The sequence below is a fragment of the Magnolia sinica genome, chromosome 4, assembly GCF_029962835.1.
Source record: "Magnolia sinica isolate HGM2019 chromosome 4, MsV1, whole genome shotgun sequence".
Lineage (NCBI taxonomy): Eukaryota > Viridiplantae > Streptophyta > Magnoliopsida > Magnoliales > Magnoliaceae > Magnolia > Magnolia sinica.
In genome coordinates, this window is record NC_080576.1 from 72,320,161 (window position 1) to 72,339,867 (window position 19,707).

General features: G+C 38.7%; 2 protein-coding genes across 2 annotated transcripts in view; one reads left to right on the top strand and one right to left on the bottom strand.

Moving 5' to 3' along the window:
* Window positions 1-19,707, top strand: part of LOC131243211 (serine/arginine-rich splicing factor SR45a-like) — a 33,314-nt gene that overhangs the window by 10,046 nt on the left and 3,561 nt on the right. The gene's annotated exons all lie outside the window — the stretch shown is intronic.
* On the bottom strand, window positions 1,259-2,002 carry LOC131243212 (uncharacterized). The gene is made up of 3 exons (XM_058242386.1): window positions 1,760-2,002; window positions 1,540-1,670; window positions 1,259-1,432 (listed from the first exon to the last, which is right to left on the bottom strand). The coding sequence occupies exons 1-3, from the start codon at window positions 1,995-1,997 to the stop codon at window positions 1,271-1,273; spliced, it is 531 nt and encodes a 176-aa protein (XP_058098369.1). The 5' UTR covers window positions 1,998-2,002; the 3' UTR covers window positions 1,259-1,270.

The window sequence follows — 19,707 nt, forward strand, 5'->3', positions numbered from 1 at the left end:
ATGCATTGGTACTTTGCTGTATGCTAACATGGCACACATGTGCAAGATTTTGGCCAATTTATCATGTAGGATGTGTTTGGAGCATCCCTTGGCCCAAAAAGCAGATTGGTCCAATAATCAGGAGAACACTTGTACAAGAAAAATGGATGGTAAGAAATGATCTACCGTCCATTCGATGTACAAGTGTGGCCTAACTTGATAAGCAAACCATCCTAGAGTGCACAAATTTTCCACGTGGAGAAGACCATGTTCTGAAAATGGTATTAAATTGGTAGGTTTGCACAAATATATACATTTCCATGCCTGTTGGTCCAGCGTGGGAAAATAAGATCCACGTCCATGGAGGCTGATGCAATTGTTAGTAGGGTTGTCAATAGGTACCGAGATCCATGGGTACCTGATGAACTCGACCCGATTTTTATGGGTCTGGCTCCAACCGTTTGGACCTGTTAAGAAATCAGGTTGGGTTTGGGTCTCATCTTCTTTGGACCTGGGTAAAACTTGGGTCTAGTGGGTTCGGGTTGGGTCAAATGTTGTTAAATAACATATGCGATCGTGTGCGATTGCATATGCCTGTGTGCAGTCGCACATTTTTTTTTTTATAACAATTTTCAATTTTTTTTTTAAAAAAATCAGAAAATAAGGATAAATTAAGAAAAAAATGAATAAATTATTATATGCCATTGGCCCTTGAAATACATTTAATTTAAGTAAAATAAAACCAATTACATAATGAATTAAATAGTAAGTCATCATTCATCAACAATTTTACATTCTACAATATAGTTAACATTTTAACAAATATGAAATATCAGCATTCAACACTACATACATCAACAATCAACATCAACACACTTAGTAAACAAAATGAAGAAATTTATTTATTATTCATCTAATCATGTACTATATACATTGATCCAATTGCCATTGTGGCATATCACCACTAGGTCCACCACTATCATCACTATCATCATTCGAGTTATCTCCTTCTTCTACATACGCTTCTTCTTCCGTTTCTTCATCATCTGTATGTACTAATACTTCATCAACATCCAATGGTGGATGATCTTCAGCTTGATCATTATCACCATCTCCTTCCATCTCCTCAATCTCTTCAACGGGTTGATGGCTAATACTCGCCCCCCGGCTCCCCCCACCTTCGCCTTCGAGTGGTACTACCTTCACCAGGTGCCGATCCGTATGCGACATCTTCAACTTGTGCCCATGTCAGGTCCTCTCCAGCAAATACCGGGTCCTCGGTCTCTACGAGTCACTCGTTATCTGCATTCAACTCATCTAAGCAGATAGGGTCAAAGAAATCAGGCTTTTCTTTCCTAGTTTGAAATCGTTCTCGCAATTTTTGATTGTATTGAACGAAAACCAAGTCATTGAGCTTTTTTTGCTCAAGGCGATTCATTTTCTTAGTATGAATCTGCAAGAAAGAAAGCGCATTTGGCATTAACTATTTAGGTAATTGATTTATCTTAGGCCTTACACTAAAAAATTGAAGTTTACAATTATTAAACAATCTAAACTTACCGCCTCGAACGTGCTCCAATTGCGCTTGCAACCACTGGCAGAACACGTGAGTCCAAGAATCCTCATAGCCATCTTCTTTAGAGCTGGATCCTTCCTGTTCGGGTCCACTCCATAGGCAGCCCACCAGTCAGCTAAGAAAAACAGTTTAAGTAGGTTAGAGACACTTTGTAGAAAAACTATTTGTAAGACACTAAGATTGACATTCATAGCTAGTACTTACTGGGTAATTTCATTGTCCGATGCCTTATTACGATATCCTTTGAGAATATCCCCTCACTTTTTGTATAGAAGTCCAACAAAGTTGAGATCTTGTCCCGTTCTTCTCTATCTGGAATTATTCTTTCCAAGACATCAATAAATCCAACCATATACATAGTAAGTGCTTTTGTTGGATTAACAAAAGCGAATAAACATGCTGGGTTAAGGATGTAAGCAGCCGAATACAATGGAGATGACATTTGGCTGCCCCATCATCTATCTATAATATCTAAAATTGGCTTGTAATTACTGTCTCTATAGTTAAAATGGTCCATGATCTTATTTTTCGCCCTCTCTATCGCATCATATATGTAGCTCATTGCAGGCTTCTCATCCCTGTCCACCAATCGCAACACAGTGACTAAGGGCCAGGATGCTTTTAGCACCTTTACCACTTGTGTCCAAAAACTTTGCGAAAGGATTGTTCGTTGAACCCGTTTCCCTTCAGCATAATTTGACCAAGGCCCACTTGTAAAATCGGCCAACACTACAAAGCTTCTAAGTTCTGATTTTTTTGCATGTAATCTTTATAGTGTTAAAAAGGTTGTAGCAAACGGGTGACTGCTGGACGTAGCAAGTTACTCGTAATGTGTTTTCTCATTCGACTGAGAAGAAGGGTGTGTTTGTACATAAAGATCGTGATTCTTCTATCCCTTCCAATCACACTTATAAATAACGTACCTATATCTTCTAACATAAGATTAACACAATGAGCCGCACAAGGGGTCCAAAATAAACGACGCCTCTTCTTCATAAGAAGAAATCCGGCCATTACATACGAGACTGCGTTGTCTGTAATTACTTGTATAACATATTCCTCACCTATTTCCTTAACTACATTATCTAGTACTCTAAACAAGTATTCCCCTGTGTGTGGATGACCCGATTCATCCACGGACTTCAAGAACATTGTCCCAGCTGAACAATTTACCAAAAAGTTAATGAGACCGACCGGATCTATCGGTCCATTCATCGGCCATTAGTAAACACCTATATGTTTTCCACGATTCCTTATATTCAGTTATGAAGGATCGTGTATAACTTCAGTTTTCAGGCATGTCTCCCTCATTTCATGATATGAAGGAGGTTTAAGCCCAGGTCCAAATTGACCTATAGCCTCAACCATTACTTTGAAGCTTCTCGATTTAACGGCGTTGAAAGCAATGCTGGTTTGGTAAAACCACTTAACAATATATTGAATAGTGGTTTTCCTATCTTTTTATTTATAACGGTTCTCTAAAGTTGTTTGAGCCGGCCCTTTTTCTCTACCCCTTTAGTCGATCGCATCCTCGGGGTGTGGTTTACACCATCTATCCATGGGCCCATGCCCTCGGGCTCTTTTCGAGACCGTTGGTTGTACTTGTGGTCTAGACTGGCCTGTTGAAGTAGGGGGAGTGGGACTAGCTTCATTTACATTAACTATGTTTATATCTTCATATGCATCTTGTTCCAAATATTCCTCCTGACGTAGGGCACTATCGCATCTCTTTCCTGACTGTTTTTCCATATACTCTATGATCTCCTTTCGGATTTCTGGAGTAATTTTGTCGTATGCTTTTGCATTTGATCCCGGTAAATGTGCAAGGTGTTGCTTATGCCTTGCAATGACACTAGAACTCACATACCCACATAACTCACATACTATGTGAGTCTTTTCCGAAACACTACCATAGTGTCCATAGTTCCAACCCGGGTCATTCGACTTGTGTTTCGAAGAGGAAGATTGGGAAGAAGACATTATGTTGGTGGTGTGTGTATTGATTGCTAGTAGCCTAGTACTAGAAAGTAATTAAAAAATAAACTAAAAAGTAAACTAAAAAGTAAAAACTAAAGTAAAGTAAATGATTAAAGAGATGGGACTTGGGGGGGGGGGGAGAGAGAGAGAGAGAGAGAGAGAGAGAGACTTACACACTTCCACTAGTAGTAGACTAATAGTAGAAACTAGAAAGGGAGAGGGAAAAGAAAAGGAGATAGAGAGAGAGTTGAGTTACACTTGTAGAAAGGGAGAAGAAGAGGGAAAAGAAAAGGAGCAAGAGAGAGTTGAGTTACACTTGTAGACTTGTAGAAAAGAGAGGGGAGAGAGATTTACACACAAACAAAATTACAGTTACAAATTTAAAAAGAGGTTCCAAATTCTTCAATCTTCACTTCTTGTCTAAGTTGTCTTCACTTTTGCCTTGAGTCATTGACCCTTGACTTGAGTCTTGATCTTGATTCTAGAATTATGTAGAATGTAGACTTGCAAAGTTGTTTTGTTGTAATTTGTAAGTTGTAACACTAAGTCACTGACACAACACTAACTTGTAACTTGTAACAAACAAACTAAAAAAAATGTTAGAAGTTGTTAGAAAACTTAGAACTTGGATATTATGAAACTTTAAGAGAGAATGAGATAGATAATAGATTAGAAACTAGAAAGAGAGATAGAAAGAGAGAGTGGTGGGTGTATTGTGTGAATATTTATAACTTGGAAAAATTGGAAACTAGAAAGAGAGTTCAATTCAATGGATGGAGAGCTTGGTTGTCTTGTAATGTCTCTTGAATCTTGAATCTTGAATCCTTGTGGATGTATATACTTGTCCCTTGATTGAAACTTCAATCTTGATTTTTGAATGAAATATAGATGGAGTAGAGCTTGAGGCTTGGAATTGTGTAAGAGAGAGTGTAAGACAACAAAATAGAGATAGAGAGAGTTTGAGCTTTGAGTGCATGTAGGAGTGCTTAGAATCCCTTTTTATAGAGAAAAAAATCAAGATTTAAAAAAAATAAAAATTTCCAACGGTCAGAAAATGGTCTGATTTCTAACCGTTGGCAACTACGCGATCGCATATGCTGTATGCGATCGCATATCATGGCACATGTGGCATATGCGATCGCATGTGTAGTGATCGCATATGCGATAGTCGCATATGCGATCAGTGCACATATGTGCGCATATGTGATCGCATTTGCGAATGTGCGATCACACATGACAACACTGGTTGGGTCCATCAATTTGGACTCGGTTAAAACCTGGCTAGGGTTTGGATCAGGTCCAGTTAGTTTGAATATTAATATTTATATATTCTAACGAAGAAATGATGTTTCCTAAGTGAACATGTGAAAGAGCCCATTTACACACCAACACATGTCAAAGTGGCAAATGTGTGTGCAATATAATCCATCCATTGTGTGGGTCCGACCAGATCAATGCTCTTATTTGACTTTGAACCAGATGAAAGATTTGATGGGTAACTGGAATCGATCGGATCCGGGGCTTTCACAATGAGACCTAGCCTCGAAAGTACCTGGACCAGGCAAGTCCTGAACCCGATTAGCGTGGGTATGAGTACCATAGGACCTGGTAGAGGGAGGGAGATGCCTCCTTATCCTAGTAACTTGAAGTAACTGATATTTTCGCAACAAACTAACCGTTAGCTTAACCCATGCTCCATTCGTAACCATAGGTTAACTAAAGGAAACCCTACTTAAAGTCCAAAGGAGACTCTCAAAATCTTATTTCTAAATTTGCAGACCATATTTTGAGGCCTAGAACAGTAAAATCTTCTGAAACATGCAGAAATAGTTATCATAGATCTTGAAGAGGCTTTTGCAATGAGCAGTTGATCACTAGCAATGAACATATAAGCACAAAGTCATGCCTCCCAAAGGTATCTCCAACTACAAGACCGATTCAGGACCTTTTTTCCCCCTCTTTCTTTCTTTTCTTTCAGGCATTGGTTTGTCGAGGCTCTAGTTGGCTCTTGAATTTTGACCTCCGTTTGTGCAATACTTGCCAGTCCTTCAAATCTTGATTTGGAAGGCATATATTACATGGGGTTGATACTATAGGCATTACCACGTATTATCGTTGAGATAGTGAGCATCTCAAAATTGCGACATGTTTTCTACCATGGACATCGTGAAGTAATGTAGTTGATACTCTTGCCTAAGATGGAATGCTCAGAGAATTTCATGTACCGGGCAACTTTGCCCCTTCGGTAAGGCTATTAATGAGCTAGTCTGTTCCATAGGGATTTTGGTCATGGCTCGCCTATGGTTGACATATGAGGCCCGAGCCTAAACTCAAGCTCATTTATTAATCAGGTCAGGCCTGGCTATATAAAAACCTGTCATGTCGCCATGGTCCTTTGAGGGTTTTCAGGGGCAGTTTTGTAATATATTACATATTATATGTATAGTGAATGTATATTGTAGAGGAAGTAATATGAACATGGTTCACATGCAGCCCAAAAGCATAAAGTGATTTGTTGTTAATCTTGTTTTTGTAAGAAATTCAAAGTTTCTCTATTTCCAAAATGGCCCCTCTCTAAAATGAGGTATAAGAGGTAGAAAGGTTGCATGAGCTACCCTTTTTCTAAAATGTACTATTAGAGTTAGAGAAAAAGGTTACATGGGTTGGAAAGAGAATGTAAGGAAAAAGGAGGAGAGAAGGTAAGTTATTGGTTTCCATTTTTGAAAATTGAAGGACGAGATTGTTGTGTCGGGGATCCACACCATTGATTTAACCACTCGCACTGTTGATGGGCCAACACATGTGTTACACCTGGGATTGATAGTTTTCGTAGACATGCACGCACCAACGCGTCACAATTGTAGACATGCACGCACCAATGCGGCACAATTGTTCAATCGGTGATCTCACCCTTACTAGTGTTCAAAGCATATCACACCCTTTGGATATGGTGATGTCATGGGAAACATCAGGAAATCCAACATTGTTACAATCCTTATCGTACTGTAAATCGTAATAGGGTCTGAATAATATTGTATCATGATTTGCAAGATATATATATTTTTTTCTAGATTTTCTTAAAAATATCATAAAAAATGAAAAATTGTAAATAATTCAGAAAAATTAAAAAACACATCAATCGTCCATTTTCTCATGAATATGCACAAAAATAAAAATAAAAATCTAGCTATGCCATAATCATGTGATCAACTGTGCGATTTGTATAAATGTATCATTTTGTTGTGTCATGTCATAATCAAGTTAAAAAAATAACCCTTTCTGTAACATCAACTTGTTACTTATCCCATGTATATGTATTTTTTATGTATGATTCGAAAAGTAACCTTTTCCCCACTTACATGTATTATGCATTCACTCATTTCTATAAATGAAAAGGAAACAGAAAGTCCAAATAAATCTATTCTTGGTGGCCCTCGCTCTGTCCATCTGTCTTGGCCGCGGTGCCATCATCCTTATCATCATTAATGATATCAACATCAACAACATTATCTTCATCTTCAGAATTTGATGTCGAAATAAGTTCCTTTTCCTTCTCCTCCTACTTTCACATTTCCCTTTGCTCTACTTCTAATTGTTAGTTTTCTAGGACCTATAAAACAGTTTATGAATTATGCTCATCAGTTTAGCATATAACTAAATGGAAGTATTAATTGTAAGACTACAAGAGTACACCATACCATATCGCCGATCCGGTTGTGCGGTAGAGCCTACATCTTGATCATCCTATTCTGCCTCGACGAAACATTCACCCATGTTCATATGATTATCATCTATAGGAAGAGCATGGTCCTCCTCAGTGATTGCTCATTAGATTCCATATCTGATTAGTAGGTAGGGTCGGGCCCTTTGTCTCTCTCTCTTCGCATGATAGATTTCAAGTTGAAGATTGTATTTTATAGAAACAAGTGTTCAATCTCTGTTGCTTGAGTCTACATTTCCTTTTAGAATGTATCTGCATAAACATATAGTTCCATAACTATAGTATATTATTATATAATTAGTACCTAAGTATATAAACTTTAAAGTTATAAACAGTGTTCAAAATATCGGTATCACGTACGTATTCATCATTGGGATACAAATACATATCGGTTATCACACAGGATATATTGTTTGTACCAAGTATTTTATCGCACTTTTTGGAAAAACATAGGGAAACGTTGGGACAATGGTTGAATTTTTCAATGAAACTTTAGGATTGTTAAAAAAGACCTTAATACACACTTTTAAATCATAACATCTCACAAAAGAAGTGCACATAATAGGTTTCCTTTATATAAGGTCCTAAGCTATGCACTGTTTGACTGGACGAATGCATTTGTATTCAAATCGAATGCATAACATTTAGAGTGTATGTGATGATCATTTCATCAAACACTCCTAAATACTTGGAATATAGCTGGTTGTATGGAAATTTTTAAAAATATTTTAATAAATTTTAATTAAAAAAGGATTTTTATTTTTTGAAAATTGACTAGGACTTAGCAAATCATCAGATTAGACCTCATACATTCTTGATTTCATGTTTGGAGTGCAACATTGCAAGCAATTTGAGAGAAATTGGGGAAATTTCAAAATTTTCCCAAATTTCCCAAATCAGACTACCTACACTCAAATTTCAAAATTAGAGTATATGTGATGATCATTTCATCAAATATTCCTAAATACTTTGAAATTTGCCTCAATTGATAGTTGGTTGAAGGAAAATTTCAAAAAAAAAAAAAAACATGGAGAACATGAAGAACCAATGAACATCGAAATCAAAGCTCTAACTCCATGATTTTTCCTGGAAAACATGAAGAACCAATGGATTTATAACCATCTGACCCTGATTTAACATAATTTCAACAAAAAAAGGGATCGAAAATTGAAAATGCTCACCGGATCGAACATGTGGGATATATCAGCGCTACTAATGTGTTTCGTATTGCATAGGTGGGATACAAGATATATCGTTGGATATATTGGCCGATATTGTCAATATTTAAAACATTGGTAACAGTACAACTTATAAGAGTAATGAATTTAATCAATTTTCACATGCTCGAAAGCGCTCCAGCTGCGCCTACAACCGATAGCACTACATATTGGACTTAAAATACAAATAACCAACTTTTTGTAATTTTGGACACACATCTCCATAACTCTTCCACCATAAATCTATGAATCAATCATATAATATAAAAATGAAATAATAATAATAAACTAAATAACCTAAAAGCCAAAACATACATTGATTTTTTAACTACATAAAGAAGTTAAGCAAGCAAAATAATTGAAAAGTTACCTGGTTGCTTTATCGTTCTTGTTAATTTTGCAGTTTCTCTTCCAAACAAACCATATGCCCTTTTGAATTGTCCATCTGTGAGTCAATGATGACCCTTTGCCTTGAATCAGTGATCATTTTTTCAATATAGTCATATTGGCCAGTTTTGATTTCTAAATCCGCACAGAACTTCTCATCACACTAAAATGTTGGATTTAAAAAGTATGCATGTAAGGGCCAATGTAGCCGAAGATTCCACCACTCATTTATGATTTCCCATATTGTTGAATACCGTTTCTTTAGTTCTCCCAAGTTCTTTGATATAACCTCTTTTGCTTGATCCATAGCCAACATCTCATCTGAATCAACTAATCATACCACCTTAACCAATGGGAGAGTAGTTTTCAAACAAAAATTGATAGATGACAAAAAATCTACGTCGGTTAATACTATATCCTGTACTTGCTTTCTCTTTGTGATTTTTGAAAAATTGCGTCATTCCCATTCCTTTGAGGTAAACATCGACTTCAAGTCAATCCTATTCTCATGTATGCTCTTCGATGTCTAGTAACACATAACAAATCACATTATGGCCGGTCTTGTTAACTCGTCCTTCATATGTTTCTTATCAAGCTCAAGACCTAGCAATGCTTATAAATGTAGACCAATATTGCTCGGCTTTGCCACGGTCCTAGCATGAACTTGCAATTTTCCAATGTTTGCCGCATAAAGTCTATACAGTGGGTTGCAAATAACATATTTCTCTTCTCCATTAACATTCCATCACTTTTACATAAGTAGATGCATCATCCATGACAACTTGCACAACATTCTTTTCACCAACCTCACCAATAATGGACTCAAGTAAAGCTAACAAATTGTCCACAAATTTTTTGAAATACCGGATGCATTAACAGATTTCCAAAAAAAGAAAAGAAAAGAAAAACCTAACCACTTAGACTATTAACCAAAAAGCTAGTAATGGACTAATTGAATTCATTTGTCCATCCATCCAATATGATGCATCCTATTTTGGCCCTTTCCTTCTTGTAAACTTTAATTGGCTTATCTATAGATTCAACGTACAACTTTAAAAATTTGTCTCTTCAAGAGATAGCTTTGACCCTAGCCCAAATGCAACAACTGCTTCCATCATAGGTGTGATGAAGGGGCTCTTCACAAGATTATTTGGTAGTGCATTCACGTACAAGAAATGAGAAATAACGTGTCATATATTATCTTTGATCTCCTTTCTTTCAAATCTTGTTTAGAGTGGCTTGTTGCTTTTCTTTGGCTCCACTTTTCTGACAAATTCATCCATAAATGTCCTTTATCTTTTTCCTCTATCCAATTCCTCCACATCATGTATTATTGAAACTTTTTCAATATTGTGATGCGGACACAAGCGCATTCAAGGTGTTCCAACGAAGAAAGCGCCAACCACAAGTGCCGTCCTTGTGGATAGGCGACTATTGAGGAGCTGAAGACCTTTCACATGTGATTGGACATATAGAAGACCCCACTCAGGGAAGACATGTGAAGGAAGATTGGAGAAATAAGACTGAGCGCCCAAACTTTCCCGTACTTATGTTATTTGCGCGTTTTTGACTTAGTTAGGGGTCTTTTAGTAATTATATGTCTTTATTTGCTTATTCTAGGAGTATTTTAGTAATTTTATGTCTATATTTGCTTATTTAAGTGGGCTAAAGCCCTAAACTCGAATTTTAATTATTGATTAATGAAAAGCAAACCCTTTGGTTGCCTCCTTCCTCTCTTCTCTCTAATGGTGCTTCTTCTCTTCCCTTGATCTTCTTCTTCTAATTTCTTCTTGTGCCCCTCTAACTTCTTCAAGGTAATAATTTTCTTCCTTCAATTTTCCAGTTTTGGCTAATCCTTCTTCGATCAAAATCTTGAGAACCGATCTAAACCCTAAACCCCCAAATACTTAAATCCCTAATCCGAGAAACTTCTTGGTTCTTCGGACTAGTGATTTTCGTTGATTGATTGGGTGTGACCATGCAAGATCGGGAGGTCTCATCCCTCGCCGGATCTAACCTAAGTAGTAATTGAATTCCATAATCCATGGTTGTGGTGATAGCCCGCTCCATTGCATGTTTCCTTTATGATTTTCTCAGTTATGATGTTTACTGTTAGAATTTTAGATCATTTATTCATTTTATTTCCGCTGTTTAATTATGTCTATGAACATGCATCATAATTAGGGCTGTCCTGCGTCAAATTTGGTATCAAAGCCTAGGCTTGCATGGTTTTTGTCTAGATCGAGTTATTAAATTAGGGTTTTGATTTTTAGGTTTAACTTAGGAAAGTTCCAGGTTTAGAAAGTTTTCAATTTTAGAAAGTTCCTAATCTGGAAAATTTTCAGATTTGAGTTGTTTCCTGTTTCAACTTAATTGTGTCAGTTCATAGTAGTTTTGCATTCATCGCATTCATCTTGAAAGTCATAACACCTAGTAGTCTAGTTAGGTAGAGTTTGGTTCAAGTCTTCATTGTATGCCCACGAGAAGAGGTAGAGGTTTCGGACTTCAACCTACCATGAATAACGAGTAGTTATCTGAGCAACTTGCTCAATTGAGACAAAAGATAACCGCCCTAGAAGCGGGTCAAAGGCGTGAGTTTGCCTGCCTTGAGAACCAAATTACCACTACCATGACTAAGGTGGAGCAACTAGAGGCGTCCCAAAAGGAAAACCCCGTTGTAGGGGAAGATGCGCACTCCCAAGTGGAAGGAATCATTGAAGAACGCGTTGCCACACGTGGTGGTGGTGAGGATAGAGATCGTGGTAACGGTCGTGGTGTGGTGCGAGAGGCACGAGCCACATGTGGTCATCAAGACCGCTATGATCCAGATGAGCGTGCGATGAAGATTGTGAGAGTTGAGGCCTCGAGTTTTGATGGGCGCTTAGATCCCAAGGCGTTCCTTGACTGGGTTGCTGACATGGACCACTACTTTGAGTGGTATGGCATGTCGAAAAACCATCAAATGTGGTTTGCTAAGATGAAGCTTGTGGGTAAAGCTAAGCTCTTCTGGACCAATACCGAGCGTAGGATAGAGAGAGTTGGTAGAGCCCCTATCACACATTGGTATGAGATGAAAGAGAAGTTGAAGGAGAAGTACCTTCCTCTGTCATACCGTCAGAAGCTCCTTGACCAATGGCAATTCTTACGCCAAGGGTCAATGCCTGCCGCTGCCTACATTGCTAAATTTGAAGAGTATGAGATGCGATGTGATATCCGAGAAGACCCTCTAGTAACGCTTTCGCGTTTCAAGACGGGCCTTTGTGCGGATCTTCAGCGCGAGCTTATTACTTGGCCCTTAACAGACTTAGATGAAGCATATCAAGTTGTGCAGGAGTTAGAGCAATATCTGAAGGCTCCTGTCGTTCGTCGTTTTGAGTCCTGAGACTCCAGTGCTAGATCTAGTTCCCAAGGAACTAGACCTAATATTGGTAGTCAACCTAGGGCACAGGCGACCATTCCGCCTAGGCCTAGGGAGGACAAGGGCAAAGGGGTTCTTGGTGCCGGTCCTAGTAACATGAGCCAAGTGAGGTGCTATGAGTGTGGCAACCTTGGCCACATGTCTAATCAGTGTCCTACGAAGAGCCGTGGGAGAGCCTTAGTTATAGGCGAGTCCCACGAGGGTGGAGATGACCAGGGTGATTATGAAGTTGAAGAGTATCACCCTGAAGGAGGACTTACTGATGAAGAAGTGGATGGAGAAGCAACGCTTGTAGTAGTTAGGCGTGTGTTAGCTTAGTCTAGAAGTAGTGTTGACTGGCGTCGAAGCACTAATTCTACACTATTGCCAAGTGTGGTGAAAAGAATTGTAAGGTGATAGTGGACAGTGGAAGTTGTCAGAATGTGATTTCCACTAGCACCTTAGATCGCTTAAAACTGAAATTTACACCTCATCCAGACCCGTAAAAAGTTTCTTGAGTTGACAAGACATCCCTACCTGTCACCCAGCAATGTCTAGTCCCCATCGAGTTTGGGTCATACAAAGAGTCCCTGTGGTGTGATGTTTTACCTATGGATGTGGGACATGTTATCCTAGGTAGACCGTGGCTATTCGATAATTATGTCACGATCTTTGGCCGTTCGAATGCATGTACTTTTATGTATAATGGTAAAAAGATCAAACTTAATCCCATGCCACTTGAGAATATACTAGGGAAGAAGAAGGATGAGAAGGCAAGTGAGCCTAGAGAAATGGGGAAGTTCAAACCTAAGTCTTTACATATAATCAGCGCAAGAGAGTTTGAAAAAGAGGCTAAGGAGGATTTTATGGTGTATGCCCTTGTGGCTAGAGAAATTACGCCTGAGGTTCCATCAGAGTTGCCCCGTGAGGTGACCTCGGTCCTGAAGGAATACAGTGATGTATTTCCTGAAGACTTACCGAATGAGTTGCCACCTATGAGGGACATACAACATGCCATTGATCTTGTCCTAGGGTCTACTCTACCGAACCTTCCTCACTACAGGATGAACCCTGCAGCGCATGCAGAGTTGAAGAAGCAAGTTGATGAGCTTCTACAAAAGGGTTTCATCCAAGAGAGTATAAGCCCGTGTGCCATGCCTGCATTGTTGACGCCAAAGAGAGACGACACGTGGCGCATGTGTGTGGACAGCCGTGCCATAAACAAAATTACTGTCAAGTATAGGTTCCCTATACCTAGACTTGATGATATGCTTGACATGATGGCCAGGTCCACTATATTCTCTAAGATAGACCTTAAGAGTAGATATCACCAAATCCGTATACGCCCAGGAGATGAGTGGAAGACGGCGTTTAAGACGAAAGATGGGCTGTATGAGTGGTTGGTCATGCCCTTCGGCTTGACTAATGCACCCAGTACTTTCATGCGGGTGATGACACAAGCTTTGAGGCCGTTCATGGAAAAATTCCTAGTGGTGTACTTTGACGATATTCTTGTTTATAGTACCACTAAGGAATCGAATCACACCTTGAACATTTAAAGGTGGTCTGTAGTGTCCTTAAGAAGGAAAAGTTGTACGCTAATCTTAAGAAATGTGCATTCATGTTTAGCCAAGTTGTGTTCTTAGGATTTATAGTGTCATCTGAAGGGATGCGCGCAGACCCTGAAAAAGTCAGGGCCATAGTTGAGTGGCCAGAACCAAGGAACATTCATGAGGTGCGAAGTTTTCACGGCCTAGTAACTTTTTATCGTCGGTTATTAGGGGTTCTAGCACGATCATGGCTCCCATTACCGAGTGCATGAAAAAGGGAGAGTTCGTGTGGTCTAAAGCCACCGTCAAGGCTTTTAAAGAAATTAAGGGCAGGATGGTGGAAGCTCCTGTCATGCGTTTACCTGACTTTTCTAAAGTCTTTGTAGTAGCGTGCGATGCGTCTGGTGTCAGTATAGGTGGAGTGTTGAGTCAAGGACACCCAGTGGCCTATTTCAGTGAGAAACTGAATGAGGCAAAACAAAAATACTCCACTTACGACAGAGAATTTTATGCGGTAGTGCAATCCCTGAGACATTGGCGACACTACCTCCTACCGCAAGAATTCGTTTTGTTTTCTGACCATGAGGCTTTGAGATATTTGCATTCTCAGAAGAAACTCAACCCAAGGCATGCCAAGTGGGTAGCGTTTCTTCAGGAATATTCGTTTGTTTTGAAACACAAGGCCGGAGTTGAAAACAAACCAGCGGATGCCCTTAGTAGGAGAGTGGCGTTGCTCAACTCCTTGAGTGTAGAGGTAGTCGAATTTGAGCAACTGAAAGATGAATACCCCATATGTCCTGATTTTGGGGGTACCTACGCGTCGCTCTCTAGTGACCAACATATTATGGGTGAATATGTTCTTAAAGATGGCTTTCTTTTTAAGGAAGATAGACTTTGTATTCCTCGTATGTCCCTTCGTGAATTCCTCATCTGGGAGCTTCATTCAGGAGGGATAGCTGGCCATTTTGGTCATGATAAGATCATTGCCCTCGTGGAAGATCGTTTCTATTGGCCAAGCCTTAAGTGAGACGTAGCCAAAGTTTTAGGGCAGTGTCGAACATGTCAGCTGGCAAAGCAAAAAAAGCAAAATATCGGGCTGTACATGCCATTGCCAGTGCCACATGCTTCGTGGCAGGACATTAGTATGGACTTTGTGTTCGGGCTTCCCAAGACTATAAAAAAGCACGATTCCGTTTTTGTCGTTGTGGACCGTTTTTCTAAAATGACGTATTTCCTCCCATGTTCGAAGACGTCAGATGCGTCTCATGTTGCTCGTCTCTTTTTTGATGGTGTGGTGCGTCTCCATGGGTTACCTAAAACCATAGTGTCTGATCGTAATGTTCGATTTACTAGCTATTTTTGGAAGACACTGTGGCACATTATGGGAACTCGTTTGCAATTTTCTACTGCCTACCACTCATAAACAGATGCTCAAACTGAAGTGGTAAACCGTAGCCTTGGAAATCTTCTACGTTGTCTAGTGGGTGAACATGTTAAGACTTGGGACCTAATTTTACCAACTGCTGAACTTGCTTATAATGGGTCAGTTAATAGATCTACAGGGTTGAGTCCTTTTGAAATTGTAAGTGGTTATAAACCTAGAATGCCCATAGATCTCTTACCTATGTCTGTTACCCAAAGGTCTTCTGAGTCAGCCGATGCATTCACACGCCATATTCATGATTTGCATACACATATTAGACAGCGGTTAAATAAGAGCAATGATGATTATAAAGTTTCAGCTGATTCTCATCGTAGAGTGCAAGAATTTCAAGAAGGAGACTGTAATGGTGCGAATAAGGCCAGAACGATTCTCTCAAGGATCTGCAAAGAAATTACAAGCGCGTAGTGCTGGACCATTCAAGATATTACAAAAGGTTGGGTCCAACGCGTATCGGGTTGACCTTCCACCTAAAATGAGCATTAATCCAACTTTTAATGTGGAAGATCTAGTCTGTGCTCATACTCCCATTGTTGATATATCGTCCCTTTCATGAGCTTTTTCTGAGTTTGCTACTCAACCCCTTCCACCCCCTCCTCCACCCATTACTCATAAAGAAGCAATTGAGGAAATCTTGGATGACGAGATAGTATCCACGAGAGATGGGGGTTTCCAAAGGTATCTTGTCAAGTGGAAGAACAAACCATTGTCTGAATCTACGTGGCTGTCGGGCGACGCATTACATGGTATTGATCCAGATCTACTTGAGCGCTACAAAAGTTTCAACTCGTCGGAGTCGAGTTTTTCTCACCCAAGGGGAATTGATGTGGACACAAGCGCATTCAAGGTGTACCAACGAAGAAAGCGCCAACCACAAGTGCTGTCCTTGTGGATAGGCGACTATTAAGGAGCTGAAGACCTTTTACATGTGATTGGACATATAGAAGACCCCACTCAGGGAAGACACATGTGAATGAAGATTGGAGAAAGAAGACCGAGCGCCCAAACTTTCCCGTATTAATGTTATTTGCGCGCTTTTGACTTAGTTAGGGGTCTTTTAGTAATTTTATGTCTTTATTTGCTTATTCCAGGCGTATTTTAGTAATTTTATGTCTTTATTTGCTTATTTAAGTGGGCTAAAGTCCTAAACTCGAATTTTAATTATTGATTAATGAAAAGCAAACCCTTTGGTTGCCTCCTTCCTCTCTTCTCTCTAATGGTGCTTCTTCTCTTCCCTTGATCTTCTTCTTCTAATTTCTTTTTGTGCCCCTCCAACTTCTTCAAGGTAATAATTTTCTTCCTTCTATTTTCCAGTTTTGGCCAATCCTTCTTCGATCAAAATCTTGAGAACCGATCTAAACCTTAAACCCCCAAATTCTCAAATCCCTAATCCGAGAAACTTCTTGGTTCTTCGGACTAGTGATTTTCGTTGATCGATTGGGTGTGACCATGCAAGATCGGGAGGTCTCATCCCTCGTCGGATCCAACCTAAGTTGTAATTGAATTTCATAATCCATGGTTGTGGTGATGGCCCGCTCCATTGCATGTTTCCTTTATAATTTTCTCAGTTATGATGATTACTGTTAGAATTTTAGATTATTTATTCCTTTTATTTCCGCTGTTTAATTATGTCCATGAGCATGCATCATAATTAGGGCTGTCCTGCGTCACATTGTATATTGTTTCTTGTTGTTGTTTCTTTTCCCTCGAATTATTGTCCAACTTCCTAAATTTCTTTGCTTCATCATCATCCACTTGGGAATAGGCTAGTACATTTTTATTTGTTCGGGTAAGGTGATGTTTTATTCAAAACACACCTCCCCAATAACTCTTCCCACAAAAATTACATTTGAGGTGAAGGTTATTGTTTTCTTCCACCTTCGAGCAATAGTTCCTCATAGGGTTGTTGTCCTTAGACTTCGACTTCTTTCCCATCTTTAAGAAGAATCAATACAACCCTACCTATTAAGAGAACAACTATTTAGCCTAAAATAAACATCTAAATCATTAATAAAATGAAAAGAGACTTGAAGTAAATAAAAACAAAGAAAAAAGAGATAAACATTGCATATTTTACCCTAGAAAGCAAAGAAGGGATAAAGAAAAGATTATGGAAGCATTTCATGCTTATTTTTACTTGTGTTGATGTAGAATCTCAGTGGAAAAAGCGGCATTCGATTCCGTTGATCGACGAAAAAGATGTGGAATTCTTTCTTCGAGTTTTTTTTTTTTCTTCCTTTGAGAGATAACAAAAATGTATTAGAACGCATGCAAAAAGGCGAGAAAAGAATATAACCCAACTCTACAACTCCTAACGAGAAGAGAGATTAGCAGACTTTGCTGCATTAACATAAGAGGTCCACTCCGAAATAAAACTCTTAATTTTCCTAATGATTTCGAGGATCTCTTGTTCCGAAAGCAACGGCTATTGTGATCATTCTAAATAACCCAAATGATAGCCATAATTAGAAGCCTCCAAATTGCCTTAACAGATTTCCCAGCTCCACCCCCATGCCATGCCCAAAGAAGATCCTCAATAGAATTTGGCATTACCCAATCAGTGTGAAGGATGCAAAAAAGAAATCCCAAAGCTTTCGAGCAGAAGACCAATGGATGAATAGGTGATCAATCGTCTTCGCATTCTTCATGCATATTAGGCAAAAGTTGGGGAGAATGAAAGATTTTTTTTTTTGCAGATTGTCAATGGTCAACACTCTTTTTCTACCTACAAGCCTTGCAAACATTGCCATGTGGAGATAGGCATCATAGAACCAATAGTGGTAAGGATGTAAAGGTCAAGGATTGTAATAAAACTTAGAAATCATCCCATAGAAGAGAAGGACCAAACAAAAAATCTTCTAGATTGATGTCCTTCTTCAAGTTTTTTAAGCCCCCAAATCTCCAAAACTCTTCTCTCCTTAGAAAAAAAAAAAGGGTTTTTTTCTAATGTGGGTGGGTCATACAAATTTTATTTTTTATTTTTTATTTTTTTAAAAAATAAAAGCCCTAAAAAGGGGTAAAAAATGGAGGAAATTGACGTTTCTTGGTGAATTATGTATGATATCGAATTGTATGATTCATACTGAATCGTACACTTCACGATCTGATCAATCGATTCAGGTATGAATCGTACGACTCGGTCCCAATTGTGATTTATGTGTGCAATTCAAATTGTACGACTATATGATACGATACGATTCAAATCGTACTATAATGATAACATTGCTTATATCATGTAATGCATCACAATCAGAGGGAAACATTGGGAAACATAAGGAAAATGGTGGATTTTCTAGTGTAACTTAAGGAGATGACAAGGGGTTGTTTGGATATGGATTATGTTTCTTAATTGAGAGAGAGAGAGAGAGAGAGAGAGAGAGAGAGAGAGAGAGAGAGAGAGAGGCAAGGAAAAGTGTGAGAAGCTTAAAGAGATGGTGACACCCCTAACCCCTCCTTTATCATTAGTTCTTTCATAATAACATGTTGAAGTACAAAATATCCCCCATGTTTTAGTTATATCATAAACTAAAGCTCGTTAACCTAAACTTTATTCTAACACCACCGTTTAGGACTAAAGAGGAAAATAATAATATGAAACAATCGAAACTTTAAGCTGGAACACATATATCATGAATACTTGGCTTGATGAATAGATGATCCAAGTGAGTGTTACCAAGATTCGTTGTGAACACATCCGCCAATGGATCTCGAGACTTGATGAATGGCATGCAAATTTCCTTGCAACTTCTTCAGAGGAAGAAGTTGCAATCAACTTCAATTAGCTTGATTATTTTGTGATAAATAACATTATTAGCAATATAAGAAGCAGATTATCACATTTTGGCTTCATGGGAACATCAACCGTAAACCCCAACTCTTGGTCTCATAATCAGTTTATGGGGAATGTTATATGTTTAGTTCTTAGCACATACTTCGCAATATTGAATAATACTCACCTACACCCTTATCTCCTTTTTGAATGTTAAATATGTTTTGAAGTAACTTGTATATACGAGTTAAATTCTTCTCCCCTAAATGCATCTTAATTTTCTAAACTTCTTTGCTGTTTCACTGTAAACACTTGTAACATGGCTCTAATTTCCCAAACATTTTCTGCCACCTAATCTTCGTAATTAGTTGAGCGTTATTAGGCTTAGAGGATGTCAGATACTTTAATTTCTTTCCTTTTATTGGAAATACTTCTACCAATGTGGTCCACTGTAAATAATTTGAACTGTTAAATTTAGTCGATATAATTTGAAGTTTCATTGACTCAGATAAAGTCAGAAGACTGCTCTCAACATCATTCTTGTTATCCATATTTAAGGAAGAGGAGGTCAAGCACACAGGGAAGAACTTGAACTTGAACTCGAACTCACCCAACACTTGCTTTAAGAGAGCATAGATGAATGATCACCATCACCCACGTATTGACCGGTTGACGATGAATAAGAAAAACCCT

Coding starts and splice junctions, on each gene's coding strand:
- LOC131243212 (XM_058242386.1), bottom strand. CDS start 1,997: ATGTCATCTCCATTGTATTCGGCTGCTTACATCCTTAACCCAGCATGT. Junction 1,671..1,759: donor TCGGACAATGAAATTACCCA/GTAAGTACTAGC, acceptor TGTTTTTCTTAG/CTGACTGGTGGGCTGCCTAT. Junction 1,433..1,539: donor ATTGGAGCACGTTCGAGGCG/GTAAGTTTAGAT, acceptor TCTTTCTTGCAG/ATTCATACTAAGAAAATGAA.